This window comes from Pseudochaenichthys georgianus, chromosome 1, assembly GCF_902827115.2.
Source record: "Pseudochaenichthys georgianus chromosome 1, fPseGeo1.2, whole genome shotgun sequence".
In the NCBI taxonomy this organism is placed as follows: Eukaryota; Metazoa; Chordata; class Actinopteri; order Perciformes; family Channichthyidae; genus Pseudochaenichthys; species Pseudochaenichthys georgianus.
The window spans coordinates 31,774,970-31,799,640 of record NC_047503.1 but is presented as its reverse complement, the minus strand read 5'-3'; the positions used below and the strand labels follow the sequence as shown (position 1 = coordinate 31,799,640).

The window sequence follows — 24,671 nt, the reverse complement described above, 5'->3', positions numbered from 1 at the left end:
AATAATATTATATTTTGATTTAGGTCAAAATATAATATTTGTAAACCTGAAGAGTCAGTGCTTCACTAGCCATGAACCTCACTGCAGAAGCTTATATACAGTATAGACATCTAAGTTTTTTGTGCCCCACCACTTTTGTACATATAGAAACGCCTCTGCGAAGAAGCAATACGAAGTCGCAAGGCTGGAGTTAAGAAGAAGGATGTTGGGTTGTCGTGGACCCCTTTGGGGCCCCGTCTTAAGGGGGGGGGGGGGCTGTGATGCCCCTGTGGGTCCATCAGTAGAGAGGGTGTGGCTGTTCTGTCTGTGCTGCATTGGCTGCATTGATTGCACTGATTGCAGTAACTCGGGGCACCTGGGTCTGGTGCTCTGCAGCTATTTTAAAGCCTCTCTGCTCCTGTCTGTGCTAGGCTTCTCCCTGCAGGCACTCCGGTTATGTTGAGTATACTATGAGGTTCTTCAGTTGCTTTACTTTGTGCACTGCAACACTCTCACACACATACATGTCCATACAATCCTCACCCTGCATTTACATTACTGATACCACTGACATCCACACCTCATACTTTACTGGTTTTGACTTAATTTGATTTGTTTGTCCTAAATAAACATATTTTGTTAACCGTCAACATGGTGTGTCTCCTTTTTGTTGTGGCCTTTTACCTTGGTTGGTTATTGGCCATTACACAAGCCAAAAAACCGTTATGACATCATAAAGTGGCCAAAATCTGATCAGCTCATTTTCAGACAGGTTTTTATATAAATGGACAGGACAAAAAGCTAATCTTTTTTCCTGAAACTTTTCAGAATCTCATCTTTTGGATATCAGTGCCAGAAAAAGAAGCAGTTATCTGTACATTTTAGATTATTATTTAATATGTTATTGTTTTTTTCTACAGTTATTCATTATCAATCTACTATTTTACATGGAGGCACATAGTCAGTATTGGTAATGTCTGTCTTTACACAGCAGAGGGCACTATTTCAACACAATTAAATGTGTTGTCGATAAACAAAGCATAACCATACATCTGAATAAGGTATAGATAATGGGAATATATTAAAGGGAGGATGAAAATGCACTCGGAAAAAACTGCGGGATTAAAAAAGCAGTAAAATTAGATCAGGTGTATATTTTCAATAGTTCAATAAACCAGTAATTTATTTAATCATATGGTTCTATTTTATATTGACATGTCTCTAATCAACAATATACTTTTATTTGTAATTGTATGAATACTTTCTTAAGGAATATTGCCATTTAGATTTTGAATTTATTTGACATGGGGAGTCCAGATAAATGAACAGCAGAAAACAAATAAACAAAATATAAGGTCCAAACGATGACAAATTACATTTATCAATGAACAAGCAGTTTTCAGTTACAGAGAATTCAGAAGAATAAGAATCGTTTTTTAAAATCTTCCATGCATATAAAATAATTTAGTATTTTAATGCGACTCTGTAGCTCACACCAGGTATGAGTGTGCAATAGCTAAAACAAAAATGAATATATGATAATACACAGAATATCAGTGACAATTTGAATGTCCTTCAACCATGTAAAGCTGCAGCAGCATCCACCGGTCTGCAGGTGTTGATCTCTTGGGCGGTATTCGTCAACTATCAAAGTTTTGGGATGGAAATTATTTTGGACCAATCACGGTCAGGCATCATACTCCAACAACCAATCACATTCCAGAATTGTAGTGAGGGTGTGTCCCAAAAAAGAGTGCGGTGCGGTGCGGTGCAACCTCCCTGCTGGCCGGCGAGAGTTTGGTTGAGAGGGTGCTGGATGGTGGGGGAGTACCACTGATGAGAGAGCGGGCGAAAGAAGGGACTAATTCAGCACGCATTTGGAGGACTATTACTTTAATCTACTGGATAACTACTGAACACCTGAGCAGGGTTTCTTCATCTACTGAGTGTGGTGAGTTCAGCAGAGACACGGGGCCTCAGCTCGTGGTAGTGAGGATGATAGTTGGTTAGCAACAGTAACCGTTAGCTAGCGGATTATTGTGCCATGACTTTTCAATGATGGAGGACCATCAGTTTTGTTAGTGTTAGCCGTGGCGCCGCACAACAAACGTGCTTTCTGTTTCACTCGGATATAGTGTTGAATTAACATGAGTGATGCAGGAATCTGTATTTAGACGTGTATTGTTTTAGAAGTTACCGTGAAACTGTGTGGTCATTGTCGGCTTGCTTTTATCCCCACCCAGACAGACGGCTTTGAGACACCCACACCCATGAAGGGATTGTGTCTCATCCCTAAAACTCTAATTTTCACAGGGATTATTTGCTTTTTGGGATTTTTGTTCACCTTGTTATTTATTAAACTCGTAAAAGCACCCCTATTGGATCACGAGTTGTGTTTTGTTGGTGTTTATCAGAGCTGTCCTTGCATGCATCATTTAGAGCGGGTAGGATATGGAGCACAGCACGCCAACTTTGAGCTAGCAAGCTAACCTAGCCGATGCAGCGGTGGGGCCCAGCCGGTTTATATCAATCCTTTAACAAACTATTTGCGCAGTTTACGGCTGATTGACCCTCCTCTACTAAGATAACCAACCTGGGCGTGGTGTGCTTTATACTCCCCTGGCCCAGAGCTGAATAAGGGATGAAAGTAAGTGTTTTCAAAGTCAAAGTGAAGGGATGCAGTGACACTGCAGCCAGCAGACTCTCTGATCCCCTGTCCCTTGACCTGACCCAGATTCTGGTCTAATCAGCGCCTGCTTTAAGCATGGGACATGATTGTAGGTTAAATAACTCATTTCAGCATTCATCAGCTGATGTTGTCTCAGTTAAGAACCAAGCCGAAGTGGTGCTTTCAGTCAATGGGTAACATTCAGACATGCCATTGTATCAGCTGTTGAAGGCATCAAGTGCCAGGTTTAACTAAGGTACCCTCTTCAGTTATGTTTATAGCTCAGTTTGTGGAAGTGTATGCTATTATTATTGACTATTTTTAAAGATAAGTGCATGCCCTGTTAAAAGTCAGAATGCTCTTTATACTTGCCACTCACATTAACGCCTTATTTTTTGTTGCATAACACAGTGACGGTTTGCCTTGGCTAAAATGGTGAGTGCATATGGGTTGGTTATGCACAGGGATGGATGTGTAAAGGCTTCTAATCTGCACGTGTCTGTGTGGGCCAAACAAGTCCTTCTAGAACAATTGCAAAGCCTTCAAGCTAAAGAAAGACTGCAAATTAATGCAACCTAAATAAAGAACACACACAATCACAATCCATTTTTATTTGGTTTAAAATCCTCTTATTTGATCTGTAGAAATATGTTTTCTTTACAAAAGACTACGATAACAGGTGCTTCCTCATGCTTATTCTGTCACTGTTTATAAGATGATTATTAAGAAGGCTTAACTGCTGACAGATTGACATATTTAGTCATCCTTTCATTTTCTTCATCCAATGCACAAACAATACACTTAGTGTTTATTAACATACAGGTCAGTTGGGATGTCATATTTTTTAATTACCCAAATACCAGCAGTACTTTTATATAAGGTTAACCATCATTTTGAACTGAGTGTTAACAGGAAATCAGCAACTACCATGAGTCACTTTGATAAGCTTTGACACTTGACATTTAATCAGACATGGCCTGAAATATACGTACTTACCTGGTTTTTCAAAACGTTCCCAAAGGTAAATCATGGACTAGCTTTTGAAAGCCTTACTTCTTTTGAAAGTAATATAATATTTTGTTATTGGAAAGATTTTGTTCAAATGAAAAACTAGTGAGTTTTCTTGGAGCCAGCATTTAGCAGCTGTTAGAGAAGCTGCATCACCCTTTTTGCTTAACCATTAGCTTTAACATTCAGCTGTATAGAATGCAACTTGTTGAGTAGATTTTTTATCTGAAATGGGATATATTTTAGTGGTAGGGCTACCACCATATGAAAGATAAACGATATAACAACATTTAAATCAACAATCCGAGATTTAGGTGTACCTGTTTTACAAAGTTATAAAGTGAACTGTGTGACAGCAGCTGCATGGATTTGTATTGTCACTTTTTTTCTGCTGACCAGACAAACATACTTTTTCTCCTTCCTACAGGTGGCATAGCGTGTTCTGCTCCTGGTTTCCAGCAGAGATGGCACAGAAGAGTGGGCAGGAGGACCCGGAGCGGTACCTCTTTGTGGACCGCGCCGTGGTCTACAACCCGGCTGCACAGGCCGACTGGACGGCCAAGAGGCTAGTATGGATCCCATCAGAACGCAACGGCTTCGAGGCAGCCAGTGTTCGCGAGGAGCGTGGAGATGAGGTGGTGGTGGAGCTGGCAGAGAATGGGAAGAAGGCGGTGGTCAACAAGGACGACATTCAGAAGATGAACCCGCCAAAGTTCAGCAAGGTGGAGGACATGGCCGAACTCACCTGCCTGAACGAAGCCTCCGTGCTTCACAACCTCAAAGACCGCTACTACTCTGGCCTCATCTATGTGAGTAACAACTTGAAAGTCTTTACAAATGATTATGTTGAAAATGTATTTGAAGAGATCATCACAAAGAGTTGATGTAACAGTTCCATCCAAATGTCTGTTGGCCCTAGATATTAACTTTGTGATAAATATTGATTTTTTTGTCAGGCTTGATGTACTCTAAGTAACCTCATTACAATGTATTGGGAAGCAATTGGGTTTTATTGTAGTTCATTTTACCACATTAGTGCATTTATAGTCTAAAAATTGTGAGGAAGTAACCTTCAGTGTCTTTAAATGATCAATTGGTGTACATACCTTTTCCATAGCACTTCATACTTGAGTCTCTGCATTCAACAGACTAAGAAACACATTACCTTTAATGAACAAGCCATCATGTCCTACATAAGCTGCCGATTTCCCCTGTGATTATGACCCACTTAGTGGCATGCATTCCTGGAATAGCCCAGACACAGAGCTGGTGGGCCACCTGAGACCTGGGCAGGAGGCCGGGGCTGAAGGGGTTCACACTCAGAGGCCCGGTCACAAAGACAGAAATGAGCTTTGCTAAACTACAAGAATGACTCTGGACAGATTGTGAAAAGTATGGTTTGTTTCCATAGACAGCCGTAAAGCTGTTTAACTTACTTTGTAAATGGTTAGGAACAAGCAGTGGCAATTCCGCAACAACTTCATCTGTTGCACTTGTCATTTCAACGTTAAAAACAATAAAACGGCATGAATTGCTTCGTCGCATCCATCTAGATCCTCTGTCTCGAGCCAGTTAACTAGCAGGCCTTCTAGAGTACCCTGGAAATGAGGGAAACTCTGAAAGAATACGCCCATTGGCTACAAATCAATATATGATTGGTTGATCAAACTGTCAGTCCAAACGTACGCTCTCATTCAGTGCAATGGCCAGGGCATTCTATCAAGGATATAGAATACCTTGGTTGAAGGATATTCTACCCAGAGACCCAGAACAAGATCTGATTGGTTGCTTTCTTTTCTAACACAAAACCTCTGAAATGCGTAGTGCATGGTCCGAGAAGGACAAACAAATCAACGTAACACTGTAATATTACAGATCAACAACACAGATACGATTTTCCAGTGTTTCCCCTACCATTGTCTACCATTGGTCCGCTGCGCCCTGCCAACGCCCCCCCTGAAATTCAAGGTGTTGTTATGATCTCTGTAAGATCGCGGAAAAGGTAGGACCCAAATGCAGACTACAAAAACGGAAAAAGGTTTAGAAACACAAAGCGAGCTTTGTTTATAAGCTGATAACAAAACATGGCATGGATCAAAACGGTAGCTCAGGAAAACAATAACACAAAAACTGACCGTGAGGAAGACCGGAGAGAAAAACATGAAACGTGACGTGAAGGGAGGACAACAAACAATGAACCAACGAGGAAACACAGGAAATCTTTGAGTAATGTTTGAGTTTTTTTAGACCAGGGGTGTCCAAACTCTTTTCACCGAGGGCCACATACAGAAAAATATACGAAGGGCTTGGCCACTCACTAGAGGTATATTGCCTCATAAGTTCAGTTATAAGTTAGCAAAATCAATCAAATGTAGGTACATGATGCTTGTGAGTGTTGGCAGCTCATCCCTTAAAACAGAAGCCTCAGGTTGATTATAATAAGGAGAAATATGAAGGGTGTATTTCAAGCTTGTAAATAAGTTATTTGGCTTTTTTCTTATCAACTAAGACATGTTGGAAAATGTTTCCAACTTTAATTGACTGAATTTAGTAGTAGTTTGGACACCCCTGTTTTAGACTTAGATGTAAAAAAAGAGGTTATCTCTTTGCAGACCTTGGTTCCAGAATTGTATTCTTCATGAGCCGAACTCTCCCTTCTTCCTACGCGAGCTCCAGCAGTGTAGACACAGGGTGTCTTAAAAAGTATTAAAAGTTGATCAATCAATTTAGCGGAAATTAAGGCTATTCAAAAGTATTAAAAAGTATTGAACGGCATTTTCCAAGGTATTACATTTTGTAGCTTGTTTTCAATAAGTATATAAATTGTCCAAAGAGGTTGTATTCTACAGTCTGCCTGAATGTAATCATTGCGTAGGTGTGTAGTGTGATTCTGTGTAGTTTATTTATGGCATCCCGTTGGATTTGAGGTCATCTGAACAGGACATCGCACGCTCACTGCTTGATAGCGCGAAGGCCCGTTTACACCGGCTGTTAAACAACATAGTTTTGGGGAAATGCAAGTTTGCGTCCAAATGGTTGGAAGATAAGGAGGAAGGACAATCAATACAGTCTATAGTCAATGTGAGGTAAAGTGTGTCGCCAATGTAACCGGTTACAACTCAAAGTGGCGATGAGGTCTTAGAATGTATGGAAAGGATCTTAAAAAAGGTCTTAAAAGGCATTACATTTGACTTCAGGATTCCTGCATATACCCTGAGACATCAAGTTCAGTTTTTATTTATTCGACTGAAAATAAAGAACATCTTTGTATTCAACAGTAGTTTCAGAGGGCTTTTAAGGGGAACGAGTGACCCCAGGCCCATCTCTTAGCTCAGGGAGGCCCATGCTGAGTCACACTGTAACCACACTGCCTTAACAGAGTTCTTTGTGTTCACTGATAAACAACAGCTGTCTGCTCAAATAACTGCATTTTTCTTTCAGTTTTTTCTGGAAACCGATGCTTAATCAACAGCTAATCCATGTCATCGTTAAATGTCTCTGCTGTTCTACAGGGTTACCGACATCTCTTTCCTCTGGTTCAGTTGAAATGCTGAGTAATTCCTCATGCTGCTAAATTACCCTTTTTTTCCATTTCTCCTCAAAACCAAAGTCCCCAAGTGTGAAGCGAATGAACTAGGACTTTTAAGGGATTTGAGTTTTATGCATGCCAGATTTCGGTCTATAATTTATTTGAGCATTACTCACTCTGCATGTTTTCCTGTCCTGCTTTTGAGTATTGTGACCTTTTAAGACAGACCAGCATAGCACAGCGCTGACATTACTTCCATCGGCTCAGCAGGCAGGTAATCATCATGCTTCAAACTAGTGGACAATAAATCATAAAACAGGAAAAACATTTAAATACGACTTTATGGACTTAGGAAATGAGCTCAAAGTGTTTAATTCATTGAACGTTTGATGGATATACTATTTCATACCTGGCTTTGCTGATTGATTGAACAATTACGATGCAAGCCAGTGGCGGAGGATAAAGGAGGACGGAGTATACGGTAGTAATGATGTCACTGTGATGTATTATTGAATGCCTATATGGTCATCCTGAAGATGATGGTTGGCCGCTGCAGGCTGAGAGCTTTATGTGGAGACATCATGTTTGCCTTCATCGACCGGGTGTCTCTCTATTCATAGAGCCTACATCTTACTGGAGCATGGGTCTCCAGTGTTTCCCACAGATCTGAAATATACTTGGGGGATTGGTGAGGGTGGGGGGTTTGAGGTGACGGGCCTTTGTGACGTGCATTAACATTAACCTTTCTGTTGGTCGCTTGTTAGCAGACCCTTCACGCGATGGCAGAGCGAACAGGTACAGGCAGGGCCCATAGTGATAGCCCTATAGTTTATAGTTTATTTTTTATTTTGGAGTTAAATGCATCAATCTGGTGCACTTTGAGGGGAAGATAAAGAGACTAGATCTGTGGAAACCTATATCAGGGGTCACCAACTGCATTTGTCCAAGGTCCAAAATTAATCCAAGAGACACTTTCGGGGCCAGAGATTTTTATATATATATATTTAGTTAGTTTAGTTGTGAGTGTGTCTGTGCTCCTGAACCAGCCTCTCCTGTCTCCCTTCTCTCCCTCCTCTCCCCCTGCTCCTCTTTGAGGCAGCAGCAAGTGTTAGCTCTCAACAAGTTTTAAATGTTTATCTTACCTTTTTTCACCTAGTTAACTTTTTCTTTTTTTATTCATGCATATTTTACTAATCACTACCCCCGCCCCCCTCAAATGGAAATATGTGTTTACATAAATGGTGACCAAACTGTTTGAGACCCACTGAGAACTTAGACTAAGTTAACTATCTAAACACTCAGAGAGTCCTTTACCTCACCTGAGCTGAGGTTATCCCGAGCTTGACTGACACACAGAGACCAATCGAGGGCTTTGATGTATGATCTGTATGACAGTGGCCATGTCGGCAGGCCACATCATGTAGACAGCCAGTCACCCTGTGTGAGGCAGGCCACTTAACAGGCCAGGCCATCGGGAATCCTCCCGGTCCTCCTGATGGCCAGTCCGGGCCTGGGTACTGGAGGCGTAGAGCGAGGGATCATTGTCCACAAGTTAATCGATCGCAGATGGCGTCGGGGTCACGACGATACAAAAAAAATAAAAACCCAAATGGGTCGCGGCCTGTCCAGGTAAAGTCTATGTGTGGGAAACCCTGGGTCTCTTTATTCACAACTGAAACCTGGACAGAAGATTCTCCTAAATGTCTTTTATAAAGAAATAGACCTTCAATGATACTGTCATTTCATTCACATGGGCTCTTCTGAAACCCTTTCGGTAACGTTATATTTCTATTGTTTATACATTCTCACACTATGTTTAGCACATTTCTTGTTTTACTGCATCATATTAATAGTTGCATTTTGTCGTGTAGGATCAACTCTCTCAGCTGTTTGAATAAGGCTCCTTTTGTAGGTAGTCAGCAAAGAACATAGTGATGATAGGTTTGTCATTTTAATCAAGTGCTGTTGAGTGAAATAAAGAGAACCAAACTTCATATTGTGTCCAGGCAATAATGGAATATGGTGAGGCAAATATAATTCATATTTCCCTAGGAAGTCGGCATAGACACATGATTTTCAGTGTTTAAGAACATGGTACAGCCCAGTTAGCCCACTAAGTTCTGAATGGAGGGCACTGATTCATGCAATAGCAGAAAAGAAAATGTTTCCCCTTTTCCCATTGAGAGAGGCCCTGTTGCTAAGCACTGCTTGGTTCCCAGACATTTATCTGGACATTTCCGGAGGGATGGGAACCCTTTCAACAGTTTCAGAGTCCTCCTCACATTCTCTGAGTTGTCGGTTTAGGACTTTGTTGACTAGCTCTTCAAACCCATCTATTTGGTCAAAATATGCAGCTGCATTATCTCTGAGATGCATATGTAGTAGATGATATCCTCACGTCTTCAGTAACTGTAAATAAAGTATTTCAAATTAAAGGTAGGCATCGTCCAGAAACAATTTCCTCTGATATGACAGTCCAGTCATTTTGTCCAGTGAATGAGTGAGTACTTTAAAAAAATAGTTTTTAAGGAAACTACACGACACACAATTGTACCATTAGGTGGAACAAATATATACACATAAATCAGTGACTGCAGTGCATTGACAATCTGGCAAAACAAGTTTGAACATTTCTGCATGTCAGATATTGGCAAAAATCTGATATTGTTCAGCGGCCTAAACTGACTATATCGATTGTTTGAGTCAAAGTCTGCATTTTGAGAAAGGAATGAATCACAGCTAGCTGGCTGGCTGGTTTGTTGTTTTGCCTGGTTGTGTAGGTGTCCAACTGCTTGCCCTCAGACTCCCACTAATCCCTCAAATACCCCCGGGGTCCCCCGCCGAGGACAGCCAGCTGAGTCCCGCTGCTCCCCTCTGCATGTGGCCCAGGCTGGGTCAGGAGCGCTGATCTGTCTGCCTGGCGCTGCGCCCATCAGAAGGGGCCTGGGAAGGGGTAATTATTGTGAGGGGCCTATAGTACATCCTGAGTTGCATGTGGTATATTTTTAAAGGCAATTGCAGTTAGCAAGGTGTGAGTATTGGCCTCAGTTATGTTTCAAAGTGTTGCTGCTGGCGAGTTCAGAATAACAAAATCTTTGTGTGGCCAGGTTGAGGCACAGAGCTGTGTCTAAAGCATCTGTGCACACGGAAGAGGAGCGCAGGGGGATTTTGAAGGCCATCTGGTGACATAAACCACACACACACACACACACACACACGAACCACATGACCAACACCAGCACACCAGTGTGGTACTGTAATATGCACATCCGAGAGTTCTTATGTCGGCACCTTCGGGCTCTTGCTAGCAGCGTTTGTATTTCATTAAAATCTGTATTTGAATAGTTTTTGGGGTAAAATGGAATGATTTAATATCATTATTATGTTGAAATTCAACTATATCTATTACAAAATGAATAATGTTTAGCCTCTGGTTAGCCAAACATTTCTTTTGTATGCGAGTAGAACAATATCCTACAATTTATAATATATTTAAATATAACCGATATAACTTATGCCATAATAAACAATGTATATATTAAGTGATAATATTGAATTATGGCCCAGCTGGAGTTGCAGTAACATCACAATGCAATTTCAGGCTCCCCAGTATCAGACGGCAGATATGTGTTGTGTATGTGTGATGGTGTGGTGTGACCCTCCAACCTGGCAACGGTTGTGATGTGTTTGTCAGTGTGTTTCTCTCACTTACACACACACACACACACACACACACACACACACACACACACACACACACACACACACACACACACACACACACACACACACACACACACACACACACACACACACACACACACACACACACACACACACACACACACACACACAGACAAAATCCCCTCACACAGCATGCGTTGGTCATGTCACCATTGTTCCAGCTCAACAACTGGGTTACAGGCCCGGGGCCCCTGCAGCCCACCGGCCATCACAGACAACATCATTTACAGAATGTGGTTTTGCAGCACAGCTAAACAAAAAGATCCGAAAGGTGAAAAAAGGGGAGGCACACAACGTATAGGAGTAAAAGGTCATTAACGTTGCATCAACTAATGTTTAATGCAACTAATTAGAGAAGACGTTATTTAAATCTAAACTTTAAAGCATGATTATCAATGGATAGATGGGTGCTCCTCATCCACCATTAAACATTTGTATTGTTATGCTGTGTCAAGATGTCTAATCCCAGTCGCTGATGTGTGACTCAAACAGCCATAATCCGGCAGAGTCTGCTGTGTACCCGCTGCACTCTTGAGTTCATGGAGATCACCAGCAGCAGACATGTCAGGGATTAACCCCGTCCTCTCCTGTCTGCCTGCATGTCTCCCTGCATTATTCAACTGAGGAACCCTTCCACTTGTTAGTAAAATCACCCCCTTTTGAATCGGATTTCTGTAGTCAGTCAAAGAAAGTCAGTGTAAACTTGCAGTCACTTTAATGTGGAGAAAAAGAAGATGGTGATTAGCCTCATATGAGAAGAATAAGTGAGCGGATACTTGGCAGTGTGCCAGCTGTGTTGCATCGTTTTCTGGCATGATCTGTGAATTCATAATCTGCACGACACAATGGGCATCATCGTCGGGAAATGTTCACGTGGCTTTAGTAAGACATTTAGCATTCTGTATTTTTAAAATAGTTTTGGATCATCACAAACCACTGCTATAGAGCAGAACAGGTAGCCATTCATTTGGTAGCCAATTTGAAGTTGCACCTACTCACGAAACATTTAACATGTTCAGGATATAGACGTTAAGGACAAAGTATTAAAATGTTCTTGAATGAGGCCTTTTTGTTTTGGTGCGGACAGGAATATTTTTAATATAGCAATTAAATTAGGACTGAAAAAACATTGTTAGGGTAATGAATACAAATATAATTCTACAGGTATTGTAAAATAGTATCTGTGAGCTAATGATGATGGGAGGGTTGCTGTGTGATGAATGAACTTTTAATCATGTTTTCCTCTCTGTTTATAGACATACTCTGGTCTCTTCTGTGTGGTCATCAATCCCTACAAAAACCTGCCCATCTACTCCGAGAACATCATTGAGATGTACAGGGGCAAGAAGAGGCACGAAATGCCCCCTCACATCTACGCCATCTCAGAGTCTGCGTACAGATGCATGTTACAAGGTAAGTGTTGCCTTACCTCAAAATGCCCTTACATGTCAATGTATGGACTTTAATTTGTTTCTGTTAAAAGCTAGCTTGTTTAAACCTGAGCACCTGCATCACCTTTAAAAGGTCACACCCACTCAACTTGTTATTTTATACGTGAAAAGAGGCATAATGTGATTATCTCTCTTGCCAAGTGATTTCAATGCCACCTGAAATGTCTCAGCCAACATTCAAGGATGTGCTTTGTTTGCTTTGTATTAAAGGCTGACATATCTGCGTGGGCTACCTGTGCCCAGGTATCAAAGTTGTTTGTCCAACATATAAAAGTTTGTTCTTGCTCTGTGAAGTCCTGTCTTCTCAGATGTTGTTCTCAAATGCTCCACATCAAGTTTGTGATTTTGCGGGTCATTTCAGGAATGTCCTGTTGTGAAAAGGGCAATAAATGATGTTTGAAAAATCTAAACATGTTAATTTCACCTACTGCACCCAAGCTGACAGTTCAAAAATGAAACAAACTAAATAAAGCTACAATGTTTAAAATCATAATTCAATTCAGGCTTTGCAGATGGGCATTAATACAGTCATTTTCAAGCCACTATCTCTTGTTTTTCCACACAAATATGACTAGTGGCTTAGTGCTGACTTTCAAAATGTTTGCACATCTTTCCCAGTGCATCTGTGGCTTTTAGGCTGCCTGAGTTGTCGCGTTGATATGATTTTAACCTTTTGAACATTTAGAAAGAAACACAATCTTGTAAGTGAAGGCCGTCCACTCAAAGATCCCTGCCTGGTCGTTGGCGAGTTTCCAGGCTCTATGAGCAGTGACTGACTGGGATCAGACCAGCGAGAACCGAGAGGGTGACCCCATTGTGCTCAACAATAAGTCCTTTGTGTGGATGTGAGGGCCGACCAGTGGGGGTGGTGACAAACTGGACAGTCCCGTCAGTCCTTTTCGGCTTTGCTTTCCCCGTGTTGGTACACAGAAGCAAGTTTCGGCCATGTCAACAAGTAGCTTGATGATTGCTTCCCCCTCTTTAAACTCTTTTAAACAACTCTTTACAAGTGAGAATCGCAAGACATTAACTTACTACATACCTACTTCCCCATTTTTACCACAAATATTCAGTTTATAAACATAGTTTTCCTGTATTTGTAGTCTTTAGGCTTTGGTCTAATGATGATGTTGATTAAATGGAGTTATCTCTTCACAGCTGATGATGTTCTAGCACAGGAACAGTTTCAGTAGTTGCCTTGCTGTGGGTGTTGTTGAACTCTGCCAGCTCGTCGTTTCGTCCCGCTATTTTTTTTTTTATCACCTCCTCCTCTTTTCTTCACACCCTCTATTCTCTACACACCGCGTTTCTACATGGATGGACATAAACAGGTGGGGGCAGGGCAGGGCGACCTGTCAATTACTAATGCGTTGAACATACTTCTGTTTTCTTAATTAAATGACCACAAGCTTCATTCCCCCCCAAGACGCTGCATGTGTTTACTTTATGTCTTGGATTACTCAAGTGTGATTTGTGATTTTTAATGCACCGCTACTCCAACCCTTTTTCAGTTGTGGTCGTTTCAGAATGAACAGTGTGGTTCAAAAGGAGGTTTGTAGGTTGGAGATTAGTGGAGGCCAGCTGCTGTTCAGCCCTGAGCATTTCAGCAACCTGGTTAATGTAATAACATCCAGCTGCACGGATTAGCACTGGTGTTTTTTTTTTACTCTTTTCTCCAAGTGGCCAATAAAGACTCTTGAAACCCAAATACTTAGGCTGATATTATCACAATTATTTGATATGCGACAAATTGTCTACTAAGGTTTCTGTAATTTTATAATACTGTGGTGTTAGGCATTTTCTGTAAAATCAATTAACAGTTCACGGATAAAAGAGCCAGAAAGGAATGGAAAAAACACCTCACTTATCAAGACTCTGAATACATTTGATGTCCAACAAATATTCAATACTGCTATAAATCAGTCCTCTAAATATGACCTACTATGATGATGCAGTATAGTGCTTTTTCAATTGATCATTTTATTAATTATTCAATTTCTAGAAAACTGTCTTCATTTTCAACTTTTCTCTGTTTTATATCATTGTAAGTTGGATATGTTTGTGTTTTGACCACCATTATTTCACATTTTAATAAGATAAACTATAATATGATAAAAGAAAAAATTATCAACAGAATAATGAAACAAAAGATACTTACAGCTCTATTCTCTAAAATATATGAAAGTTATAATAATAATAATAATAGATTTAATTTGTTAGCGCTTTCACAGGTGCTCAAAGACGCTTTACAGATATAGTGAAGAGAAAAGAAAAGGAAGGAACAACAAATAAATATATAGTTAAAGTTAAATTCAAATAATACAAAAACAATCACACATTTAAAGCCAGATTGAAGAGGTGAGTTTTTGAGTTTTTTTGAAGGTGTATAACTAACAGTGTATACATTGTCTGGCAACATTTTTGACAAGCTTGCGTTGTCTCACATTATAGGTCACCATATTGCCCGGCCCATACCGTGCTATTACAGAATGTTTCATTAAATCACAGTGATGAATATCAGACTTTCACACATCATGTTTAGACTTTGCAGTGTCAGTTGCCATCTGAACAAGAAAGAACACTTGAGACGTATAATTTGTTGCCACTGATTTATGACCTTTGGAGTCAAACAGATTGGCTAATTGCATCTACAGCTGAAGGGTGTCTAAACCTCGCAGGGATCTGTTAATTACCTCAGCATTGGTGTGAAGCCAGTCAGAACTCATATGGGAGGTTAAATGAAGTGTTACCTAACAAAGACAGGGGCCGTTTCTCAATCGCGAGGAAACTGGCTTCCAAGCCAATATTTCAAGGATACTACGTCATCGAGTGCCGCCGAAGGACTGTTCCAATCTCCAGCATACTTGGAATTCCACCGAGGCCGCGTCCTCCTTGGTTTGGGGGTAATTTAGAGGCTGCACATGGGTAGACTTCTCGTCCTTCAAATCCCCACAATGCTTTGCGCACGGACCAATTTCCCCAAATCTGTGGCGGAAAATGTAAGGCGGGGCCTCTCATATGAGGCATACCTGCACACTTGCTAGCCTGTTCCACTCTTCGTTTTCCGAATGCCAGGAAGGATTCTTGCCTAGCTTCTGAAGGAAGTGACTCGGAAGACATGTGCTACCAAGCAAGCATCCTCGCGATTGAAAAACGGCCAGGGTGTGTAAGCAGACCTCCAGAACCTTCTGCACATCTGTCATTGATTAGTGGTCCAGATACTTTACATAATTACCCTCGGTGCTCAGTCGAGGTGAACTCACAGGCCGTACATGAAGCTACATTTGATCATATCTGTTAATGTGTCGTAGGAAAATGCTGATGCTTTTAATAAAATACGTGTCAAGGAACGGTCATGTATGCAGCTGCGATAGCTTCCAAGAGTGGACAGGCATCAGCACTGACAGTGTCCCTAGGTGGGGTTTTTATACAGGGGTCTTTGTTTCAGTAGAAATGGTAAAAGACCACCCTCCTCAAGTGACTCCCTGGTGTCTAATCCAGGCGTTAGGTCGAGTCCAGCTAGAACCATCATAGCTCATCGATGTTGTTACCAAAGCCCAGTTTTTTATTCCCCTCACGTCAAATGTATCATGTCAGCAGCATGGCTGATTTTGATATACGACGATTACATTTAGTGTTTAAAGAATGCAAGGCATTACGTTTTCAGTGATGTGCACAGTGTAATATATACTGTCAGGAATGTTTAATAAGCTATCTAGGGAATGTTTTTAATGGCACAGCGTACACTGGCCCACCTGGCACGATTGAGGTCCATAGCAAACAGTAATGGCTTTGATGGCCTTTTGAACTGAGGTTTGATGCCGGGCTCTTTTCACCTCAAACCTCCTCCTGGACAGACTGGAGCACACTAAGCACAAAGTACGTTTTGGCTATTCTCTTGAAAAAGTGATCCACTGCTGTAGTCAAGGAGCTGTGGATCAGGACAGGTTTACATTCACAGTTATTTTTCTTAAAGACATTTCTCTTTTTCCTTATAAAAACAACTGGAACAGAGTCTTTTGTGGACAGTGAAACCGATCGGTCAGTAACTGAAGGAACACTCATGTTTTCATTGTAAGAGATCTTCATAAAGCTCACAGCTGTATCATAAAATGACTGGCACAGTTAGCTGCTATTCCTTTATCTATTACTTTAGTTTATAGTGTTATTTTATAGCTCCTTTCAAATGCATTCTAAAAGGACAGGTGACAAAAAACTACGAGAAGAACACTAAATGTGATTTATTTTTCTTCTTCGTTCTGCCAAATTAAAAGACAGACCCACTTTGTCTTTTCTTTAGTCCAATTAGGGACAGTAGTGTCTTAATTCCAGCTGAACACAAACGTTAAGCAAAATGCTTTCCTGACTGATTGAGGGAATTTTCTTGTTGCGATTGCCAGTTCAACTGATTCCCCTTTTCCTTGTTATTGCTCCTCCCCCTATTTAATGTTAAGATATGGGTCTATAATACCTTTTTTTGGTTGTCACCCAGATTGACCGGATTGACTGGTCAATATAAGTTTTACTTGTGAAGTTAGTTTTCGTTTTTTTAAATCAACTAGTGGAAGGGAGACTGACCAGTAGTTCACGATATAGTGTTAGAATCTAAAGTAGATTTAGTTATGCTTTGTCTTTCTGTCACTATCTATATTAAATACAACATTACATGTCAACACGCTATTTTTGCACCTAATGTAGATATTACTCACAGGTTTTCTTCATACATTTCTTTGCTTCAGTATTTCCATGAAAACCTTCAATTAAATTTAAATCATTTTGTGAATGTTTTTCAAGCACAGCTTTTCCCAGATTTCCTTACAGACTTTCCTTCTTAGAAAGGCTCCATATGGGAAACCTAAAACTTTGGATCTCCTTTGCATTTCTTTCCGTCTGGAAATCCTTGGCTTAAGCATCAATCCCAGTTCTTCCCACACTAGAGGCCTTTAAAAAGCTAAAATGGATAGTTGGAAATGATTGAATGCTTTGGCTTTTAAAACCAATATGAAGTAGTATTCTCACATTTGAAAGGTAGATGAATGGCAAGTACTGGTTCATCAATGCCACTTTAAGGTCCTTACACACCAAGCCGATTTCGGCCGTCAATAGATGTCTGGCCGTCAATGAGCGTCCTGTCGCCCTACTCAGATTGTTGTGTCCCGCCCCGTCGTGTCCTTTGGGCCGTGCCGTCACCTTCCGCCGCCGATTCAACATGTTGAATCGGGAGGCTGACGGTACAAGGCCGTCGGCTAAAGAAATCACTCTGATTGGCTGTTCAGCTTAGCGAATCAGTGCATGAGAAGCGAAACGGAAGTGAGGGACCCAAACAAACGATTAAGAAGGCAAATCTGAGATTTCATTTAACTCCAGCTCTCGACACAGGTTCGGGAAAGCTCCATGAGATTCTCGCTGTAGAGTGAAAATGGAACGCACACGCTGTTTGTTTATATCATGCAGTCTGTTCTTCTTCTCTCGGTTATCACGCAGTCTGTCTTCTGGTTGTTGCCTCTTTTGAATGACAAATACACACAACCGCGGCCTGTTGGTTAGGAGAGTTATTGCCACTCACGCATGCGCAGTTCGTATGTGCTACTTGGCCGTCGGCTGACATCTTTGCGGTGTGTTCCAGTGCGACTGTTGGCCAAGACGCAGGAGACGTGAGGCGACACAACAGTCGGGTCCGTCGGGACGTGTTCTTTGGTGTCAGATTGGTGTGTAGGGGCCTTTAAACACAACTGTGGCCTTCTTTTATTAACCTGTTAAGCCCCATAGCCCCCCGAGCCTCTGAATTAGCACTAAGCGACAAAATTCTAACGCACTTAGCACAGAACTCACGGTAGAAATATGTTGTTTGTACATCGTTTCTGTACAAACAATGAAAGCTGAGATTCCACAGGTTACAATGGTATAAGTATCATCACTCGACGACCAAAACTCAGGGCAGCGAAGGCGAAACCAGACAACACACAACTTAGCTTTACGGGGCCAAAACGGCAAATACATCTTACCTCTGCTGTTTTCTTATCAAAAGTTGTGTTCAATGGCATTAAAACGCATAAAAACGCTGCTGAAGGTTAATCCAATGTCTCTGTGTCACATGATTACTAATAATCCATCATCATATTTATGGCAATATTCGTATTTCCGAGTGTGACGGAGCTTCCGGTTTTGGGCAAGCTGCGTGCGCATCACTCTCATTTTAGATGGATTTAGGAACCTCCCCTCAATTATATTGGCTCTAACGGTTAAAAAGAGGTGTCAATCACCAAAATCGACCACTGGGTTCCTGAGAAACGGCCCAAAATACCAAAATACACCCAAATGACCCCAGAAGTGTTTTTTTTCTTTCTAAACCTCTCTAAAAAGGTAAAATGTCACTTGTTTTGCATCAATCTTGATACAGGGTACTTATTATATGTTATAGTTTGGATTCCTAAAGCTTTTAGTCTACTATCCCATCATTCAAGGTCGGTTTTTACTATCAGTATTGTTTTTTCTTGGACGGAAACTATAATTTAAATTTTTTTACTATGTTCAATCTGAATTTACTTTAAGATAAAAACTTCTATATTAATTCTGACTTTTCTACATCCAACTCACAGGTTTATCATTGCTTTGAGAAAAAAGATTATTCATTTACCCCTTTTAGAAGTGAAGTTATGGTCATTTGTTCTGGGAATGTCACTTTCGAGCCCGAGACCAGAAAAACAGGCTCGGGGCCTTAACAGGTTAAGTTGTTAAAGCCCCTTTGGCACAATGTCATAAGTATAACTGCTCAAGGTGTTTGCTTTTCCATGCCAGGACACTAAAGACACCCAGAATTCTTCAGAATCAGCTATGCTTTAAGATTTCTGTTGTTGTAGTTTAGTTTTATGCCAATGCTCCTGCCCCATCCAAGTGTGCTTCATCGCAAATCCCATAATTGCCACATGGAGTACTTAACCAACTTTATTTTTAGTTGAAAATAAATATAAATGATAGTCCAAGCATAGTAATGTATTTGGAGTGCAGTGTGAGAAAAAGTTTTTAGAGAGTACTTGTCCATGGACAAGTGAGTTTGGCAATTTACTTGTCCGAATACATTTTTCACTTGTCCAGAATTGACAAAAATTGGGGCCACTGGAATCTTCTTCTTCGTCATCGTATTTTTTACATTTTCCCACAGTTTTTACAACACCGCTAACGTAAGTGAGCGGTAACATTTTACTGCATCACACATAGGGTTGGGTATTGTTTGGATTTTAACGATTCCGGTTCTGCTTTTCGATTCTGGTTATTTTCGGTTCTCGATTCCGGTTCTTGGAGAGGGTAAATCAGTCCCATGACAAACTGGGAGAAAAATATATTTATGAAAACATTAAGTCAAATCTGTATTCCTATTTACAAATCACTTCATACTGTTGAATTTCTTACGGTTATTGAATACAATTATATAAAAATAATCTCTGCATTGTTTAGTTAGTTCTAAGTGGTGCAGTTTGAGAATGTACAAAGACTCCAGCTCATTAAAAACTCTGCAGCTAGACTACTGACTAATACCAAAAGGAGGGAACACGTTAGTCCTGTCTTAGCTACTCTACACTGGCTTCCTGTAACTTTTAGAATTGATTTTAAGGTACTTCTCCTCATATACAAGGCTCTAAAAATGGACAAGGACCCAGCTACATTGCTGACTCTCTAATGAACTACACACCTGCCAGAACACTGCGATCATCAGATGCAGGTCTATTAGAGGTCACCAGAAAGAGTCATAAAAGAAGATCGGTGATGCAGCCTTTGTAAACTACGCCCCAAAACTGTGGAACATGTTACGCAACAATATTAGGGAAGCCAATACATTAGGCATTTTTAAAAGGCAGCTTAAAACCTATCTTTACCAAAGCATTTTACTGATTTTACACTATTATACTGCACTATTCTCTGTGATTGACATTGCACTATTTCTCTATGTTTTATTCCCCATGTTTTTATTTTTAATTATTTTATCCCACTTTATGCTTTGCTCTTGCTGCTTGTTTTACACAGATGTTATGTCTTATTTTTTACTGATGTAAAGCACTTTGAACTGCAATCCCCTGTATGAAAGGTGCTATACAAATAAAGTTATTATTATTATTATATTTATAGCCTATAGGCCTAGCGCTTTTCTACAACTCAAAGACACTTGCACGCTTACACATGTCCTGCAATACACATGCTGCAGCTGCCCAGCTGCTCACTGTTTGTAAAAGTTAATAAATAGTATAAATAGCATTTCAATAATGTACTTTCTATACCCTGCTTCATAAACAATACTGACATCCCTGCTCCTCCGAGCCTGGGGGTCCGGGGATGTGAGGACAGCGCGAGGACACAGACAGGGAGGCTGCTTCACTTCATAAAGGAAATGGTGGTCAATATTAACAACACAGGAGCTAAAACGCTTAATAACCTTCATTACGTGTTAGAGAGAGAACATAAGAAAGTTTGACAAAGATGAGGCTGTTAAACAGGCAGCGGATGCGCTGTGTGTAGAAAGAGAGAGAGAGAGACGCTGAGCTGCACCATGCAGCGATCAGCTGATACGGAGCATAGAGAGAGAGCTGCAGTCCGCGGGGCTCGGCCTCCTGTCCTCACAACTCTTATTAATCCCGGTACCGGACAATTGTTATTTGTTCCTACTCGGAACCGAGTTTTGCTTCCCAACCCTGCCACGGTGCTACACTTCCCGCCCCGCCCCCGTCTAACTGTACAGAAAGCGGCGAGATGCATTTCCTTAGGAATCGACAAGCAGAACCGAAACTAACATTTCTAAACGAACAATGGCGGACACGGACAATTTGCGAATGAGTTCTGCCTTTTGTAAACTGAATGTATCAATAATTTGTCAATAAATCGGGGCGAAAAACATCACTTGTCCGCCGGACAAGTCAATTGAAAGATCTACTTGTCCGATATTGTAAATAACACGTCCCGGACGGTGGGACGTGTACTTTTTCGCACACTGGAGTGTCAAGTTTTCTTTCTTTCCTCAGCCTTTAGCAGCCTTGGGTCATTGCTTGTTACGGCTAGATTTGCAGGATTGCCTTTCAGATCATCATTTGAAAGTGTATTCTATTAGAAATTCATGAGATGCAGTATTTGTTTGAAAGAAGACACATTGTAAAAACAATGGAATGTAGAAAATTACATTACGAACTAAGAGTCCTTTTTGCTTTAAGACATTACCCCTACCAAATAGGTAATGATTCTGTTGAGTCTTTATGTCAGCAAGACTACATAAAAACGGATGACTTGGGTAATGGCTTAATAAAGCATTTTTTGCTAAGAAAACATCATAATTAACATTATAGCTTTGTTGTCTTTGCAGACAGCACAGAGACAAAGCTCTACTTCCTCCTGGTAATGAGACAGCATCATGCTGCTCAGCGATTTGTCTTCATTACCCTGAACATTTAGCTCATGAGTTGTGCTATTTACATCTCTGTGGTTTCTTTGAACGTTTTTATCCCGCTGTGACATTTTAGTAACAGCTAGATTAGAGTGCAGGACTGGTTCCTGAGGTGAGTGTTTGCACTTCAAATACAGGCCTTAGCCATCAGTGGCAGACACTGGCCCAGGCCCAGCGAGCCACAGCCTCACAATGAGCTCACTGTCGAGAGCTGAGATCAGCTCCCTTTCTCCCCCCCTCTCTCCTTAGTGGGAGAAACACCACATGCAGAGCTGCTGTGTTTATGTCTAAGCCGCAAGACATCGTCACATTTTTCACTGTCACCAGTTTGTAAAGCCATTGACGAAAACAGTTTCAATCTAATGGCTACTTTTATCCAAATCTATACTACATAGCTTGTGTCGTACTACATGTCCATGTTTTTGTCCTTAAAAAGGTCTGAGTCAATATTTAAAATACTAAAATGTCTCAGCATTCTCTTAAAAAGAGATATTTTATATCCTGGGGAAAATCTTCACATAATGGAGTCATGTGGAGTTGGCAAGAGCCTCGCTAATCATGCGAAACCCACAAAACAGTCCTTATGACCATTAAGTAATGTTACGGAAATAACAGCCCCTGTTAGTAGTTCTCATCTGCACAGACCCACAGTCGTCTGCCACTAATCAGCGCCTAACAGTCTGGAGCGAAGCAAGAGGTTTCACAATGACTGGATCACATCTTTCCACTGTCTGTGTCTGCGGCGAGTCTGATAAAGGAGAGCTTTCTGAGTGCCGTGTGTGTCTGATTCAGATCGGGGTGTGAATGTAAGGATGGGTGAAAAGAGTCGGGGGCGAATGATGAATTGTGTTTGCATGTGTGCTTTAATGGCCGTCGTAGCTTGAGAGATCCTGAAGGTTCGGCGTAGCTTTAGCAGTGTGTGAATGCATGTGTCCAATTCCCCTTGTTACAGTTCTTAACTGCAGGAAGTTCCTGGTCAAAGCCAGGAAACCCTCGTTGTCCCTGATGAGCCTTTCAGCTTTGTCCTCAGTCAGATAACTTTCCGCCGTTTTACCTCAAAAAAGCACAGTCAGCACTTCAGTCCAGGAAGCCCCTGGCAGTACGGTCCAGTCTGGGAATCAACATGTACAAAATGAGTTGAAATATTCACAGCTTGTCTGAGGGAAGTAGTTGCTAACCTTTATGGCTTTTGACCCCATTGAAATGAAGCAATGGTTACTCGTCACCCCAAAGTACATGTTATCACATTGAGTGGCAACATGATATGTGGGCACTAAGCAGTTATAATACGTATATGACCCCTTCAGATTAACCATAGGATGACTTGGTAGGTTCTAAACTTGCAAATCATATGTTGTAGAGTGGAAAAGTAAAAGTTTGCATAAAACCATATTTCATGATCAGCCATCAGACTAACCATGCTGAGCAGAATTAGATCACAGTCAGGGACCAAGAGTGCTCTGCTGCTCTATGTTTAAATGATCAGCTCCCTAACCACATCTACTTCTGGGATTTTAATCTTTTATATCGTCTTAGCTTTTTGCTGGAAGGGCAGAGGAACTCAATGAAACTAGTAGGTTTTTGCAAAAAGCTTACTTTCCTTTGCCATGGATCTTATTTGTATTATATGCTGCTCAAACAGATCACTTAACTATTCTGACGTAGAGGGGGTTGCATCCACTAAATTAGGAACATTGTTTATCACTGTGTTTATATTTTCACCTGCTGTACCACTTCAGATCCAAATAAATTACAATTGCAAACTCTTGTTGCCTTGCAATATTTTGTTCAGACTGTTGTTGAGCTACGTACTGAATTACATTTGGAAACTTAAAAGGACATCTTTAGGTACACATGCATGTTAAGGCAGGAATGGTTTTGGTTCGGTCACACAGCTATACTTAAAGTGAGAAAAATGTGTCTCTCCCTGAGTTATTGATGGCTAACCTCTCCAAAGGTAATCCACTAATGCAGCTGCTTGCCAATCAGCAGTAACTCCTTTAATTAACAAACATGTTGACTTTGCAATACAGTACAGTATTAATGACCTCTGAGATCCTGAACACTTGATGACCAGGTGCTTGCTCATCAAATACAGGAAACTGTCTTAGCCAGAATTAAATAAGATGGATGCCCGATTTTGATTTTGATTTGATATACTTTATTAATCCTCGTGGGGAAATTGTTTCTCTGCATTTGACCCATCCTAGTGTTAGGAGCAGTGGGCTGCCATTTTGAACAGCGCCCGGGGAGCAGTGTAGGGAACGGTGCCTTGCTCAGGGACACCTCGGTAGCACTTGGTCTTGCCGGGACTTGAACTGGTGACCTTCCAGTTGCCAAGCCAAGTCCCTATGGACTTCGCCACCACCGCCCAAATTCATCTTTTAACAGTCGCACCAATCGCAGGTGATTGTTTTAAGCCCACTGTGATGAACTGCTTTTTGATTCCAAACATGTTTAAGGCTACAGAGCAAATGATAAAGTACCTGCGATTTATATTTTTGGGATTCATTATTTGACAAATATTTAAACATTATGTTTTATTGTTGGTAAATGTTCAAGACAAGTGCAATACAACTGTTTCCCAATATAAAAGGATAATCTTGATCCATAGTCCTGATTTTACTATTAACTTAATCATGACATGGCGTCTGTTCGTACTGAATGGATCTAACACAGTTGCTGTCAGGGCCAAAGCTCTACAGAGTGAAGAATAGAGTGCAGAGCGTCTGATTGCTTTTATCTTATCTTTGGACTTCTTGCTGCTTAGCCAGCCATGGGAGTTGACAGGAGGCCCTGTCCCTGTGGGGGCCCTCGACAGGAAGACAGAGTACTGTTTTCCCATGACATCATCACCATTAATTC

General features: G+C 41.0%; 1 protein-coding gene across 2 annotated transcripts in view; it reads left to right on the top strand.

The window, feature by feature from the left end:
• The first annotated feature begins 1,764 nt into the window (after positions 1-1,764).
• LOC117446973 (myosin-10) overlaps positions 1,765-24,671 on the top strand; it is a 62,455-nt gene continuing 39,548 nt past the window's right edge. For both annotated transcript variants that reach the window (XM_034083531.2, XM_034083523.2), the window contains exons 1-3: positions 1,765-1,930; positions 4,083-4,464; positions 12,185-12,341. In XM_034083531.2, coding sequence (XP_033939422.1) covers positions 4,120-4,464; positions 12,185-12,341 — 502 coding nt within the window. In that variant the 5' untranslated portion in view covers positions 1,765-1,930; positions 4,083-4,119. The remainder of the gene's footprint in view (positions 1,931-4,082; positions 4,465-12,184; positions 12,342-24,671) is intronic.